The 2124-nt window shown below is 33.9% G+C and overlaps 1 protein-coding gene across 1 annotated transcript in view; it reads right to left on the reverse strand.

Moving 5' to 3' along the window:
* Window positions 1-304: 304 nt before the first annotated feature.
* Ppm1b (protein phosphatase, Mg2+/Mn2+ dependent 1B) overlaps window positions 305-2124 on the reverse strand; it is a 49569-nt gene continuing 47749 nt past the window's right edge. Inside the window, exon 5 of the mRNA XM_028765112.1 lies at window positions 305-1345. Within this exon, the coding sequence (XP_028620945.1) occupies window positions 1046-1345 (300 nt within the window). The 3' untranslated portion in view covers window positions 305-1045. The remainder of the gene's footprint in view (window positions 1346-2124) is intronic.

Here is a 2124-nt window from a genome sequence, read left to right on the forward strand (position 1 = left end):
GTTTTACTACCTGAGGAATCCTTGTCACCAATGCTCGGGGGAGAACTTTCTTAAATAGTTCCACGTGCCAAGCTGTCTAAAGATGAGTGTTCCACACCACAGAAAAGGCAGCAGAACTATGGCATTTTTGAGTAAGCAAGACTTTAATTTATACTTTTAAATTAAAATGTTTTTCTCTTTTTTTAATGAAAACTAGCTGAGCCAAAGTGTGCCAAATTTAATAGGACTATAAATGACCTTTATTGAGTTTAAGTGTCCCAAACCTGATTGTTAAATAAATAACAACTAATAAAGTACAAATGCGTAGATGATTCCACATCACATGCTTTATTTGGACGTAAACACTGATCATTTCATTCTAAACATGTGGTTGACATACATTTTTGTGTGTTTAGTAGGCTATACAGAATATACAAATGAAAGCTATATGAAAAGTACATAGTTCTTTAAAAAAATTTTTCATAAAGAATACAGAGAAAGGAAAAATAACCACACATCCAGTATCTCAATAAATTCTAAAAATAAAACTACAGAAATGTAAAATATAAACAAATCAAAACACACAGATTATCAACTCTGAAAGAAAAGTTATAGGCCAATTCTAGCCATTCTTGAAGAACTAAGATGATAAGTAAATACAGACGGATTACAATGCTAACTATGCAAGGCATGAGTGTATAAAATAAGCAGCGTCAATTCTACATTAACAAGGTTGTTTTTTCACAATGAATAGTTGTCTTTCCAATCAGTAATCTCTAATCCTAGTTATTAAGAATTAAACTACTGAATTTAATAATGACAACCTATTTTCTGGCATACAATGTGAAAGGACATATAACTTCATTAAATTCAAAATACTATAAATAGTCAATCTTAAACTATCATAAAGGTGTATGCAAAGGCCTTTAAAAAAACAAGGCTATAGGAATATAAGAAAACTAGTTTCCCAAGATTCAAATAACAAAATGGTTATATAAATGCACATAGTACACTTCCTAAGTAAAAACTGTCAAATCAACATCACAAAAATATCACTCAAAAAAGGTCATATTTTTTCAGCACTCATCTTTGTCCCTGCATCTTCATTACGGCTGTCTAAATCAGCAGGACCACTTTCAGTGTGTCTCTCCTGCATTGCCACTGGGTTTCCAGCATCACTGTTCGAAGAAGCAGCTGCAGCAGCTGGGTCAGCCGGGCTCTCTTCTCCCTCTACTTTAGCTAGCCTGTAACTAGTCAGCATCTCCTCCAGCAGTTGTCGGTAGTTTCCCCTATGGTTAACTCTCATTTGCCTGAGAGCTTCCACCAATTTCCCCTGTGATCCACTTTCCTCTGCTTCATCGGAGGCCTTTTTTTAAGATTCAAGACCCCAGTGTCAGTAGACAAACTAGGATAGCACATGGATTTCATCACACATCACACAAAGCACTGTTTCTCTACCATAAGCAACATAGTCAACAGAACATTTTCATTAAGAATCAGTTCTTACCTGTGCAGATTAATAAAAAATTTCTTATTGTAACATCAAATTAATTTTAGTCAATTACCACAAACCAGTTTATGACTTATTCCAATTACCATCTGAGGGTTAATCTGAAATTTACTTTGCTTTTAAAATTCAACAAGAACACAAACATTTCCTAAAATAACTTACTTTTTTAAAAAAATTGTTGGCTAAAATGATTAAGTTCAAAGGGAAAATAGTGTTTTAAAGCGAGGCAAAGGACAGAAGAGCAGCCGTCAGAATGTTAGTTCCTTCATTTCTGCTAAATGGTGAGTAGGAGAAAAGATACAAACGTAAAACTACAAAAATGTAAACTGGATTCTTTTGGTGATTTAGAAACTTTTGAAAATAAAATTGTTTTTGCCGTAAAATATAATATTTAATAAAATCATCTCCAGATAAATACGATCTTTTAAACACTAAATACTGGAAATTCCATGAGTTTCTAAAATTATATCTACTTAAGCTTCTTAGCAGAGAAGGATCTTGTAATCCATATTGATGAGTTGACAAACTGAAATCACGACAGCCTTGCACACGTGGCTCCTTCACAAGCACTTCACAAGCACCCACCACGACAGCCTTACATACAAGTCCCCCACATCAGGACAGCCTTACATACA

This window comes from Grammomys surdaster, unplaced genomic scaffold (assembly GCF_004785775.1).
Source record: "Grammomys surdaster isolate TR1022 unplaced genomic scaffold, NIH_TR_1.0 149, whole genome shotgun sequence".
Classification (NCBI taxonomy): domain Eukaryota; kingdom Metazoa; phylum Chordata; class Mammalia; order Rodentia; family Muridae; genus Grammomys; species Grammomys surdaster.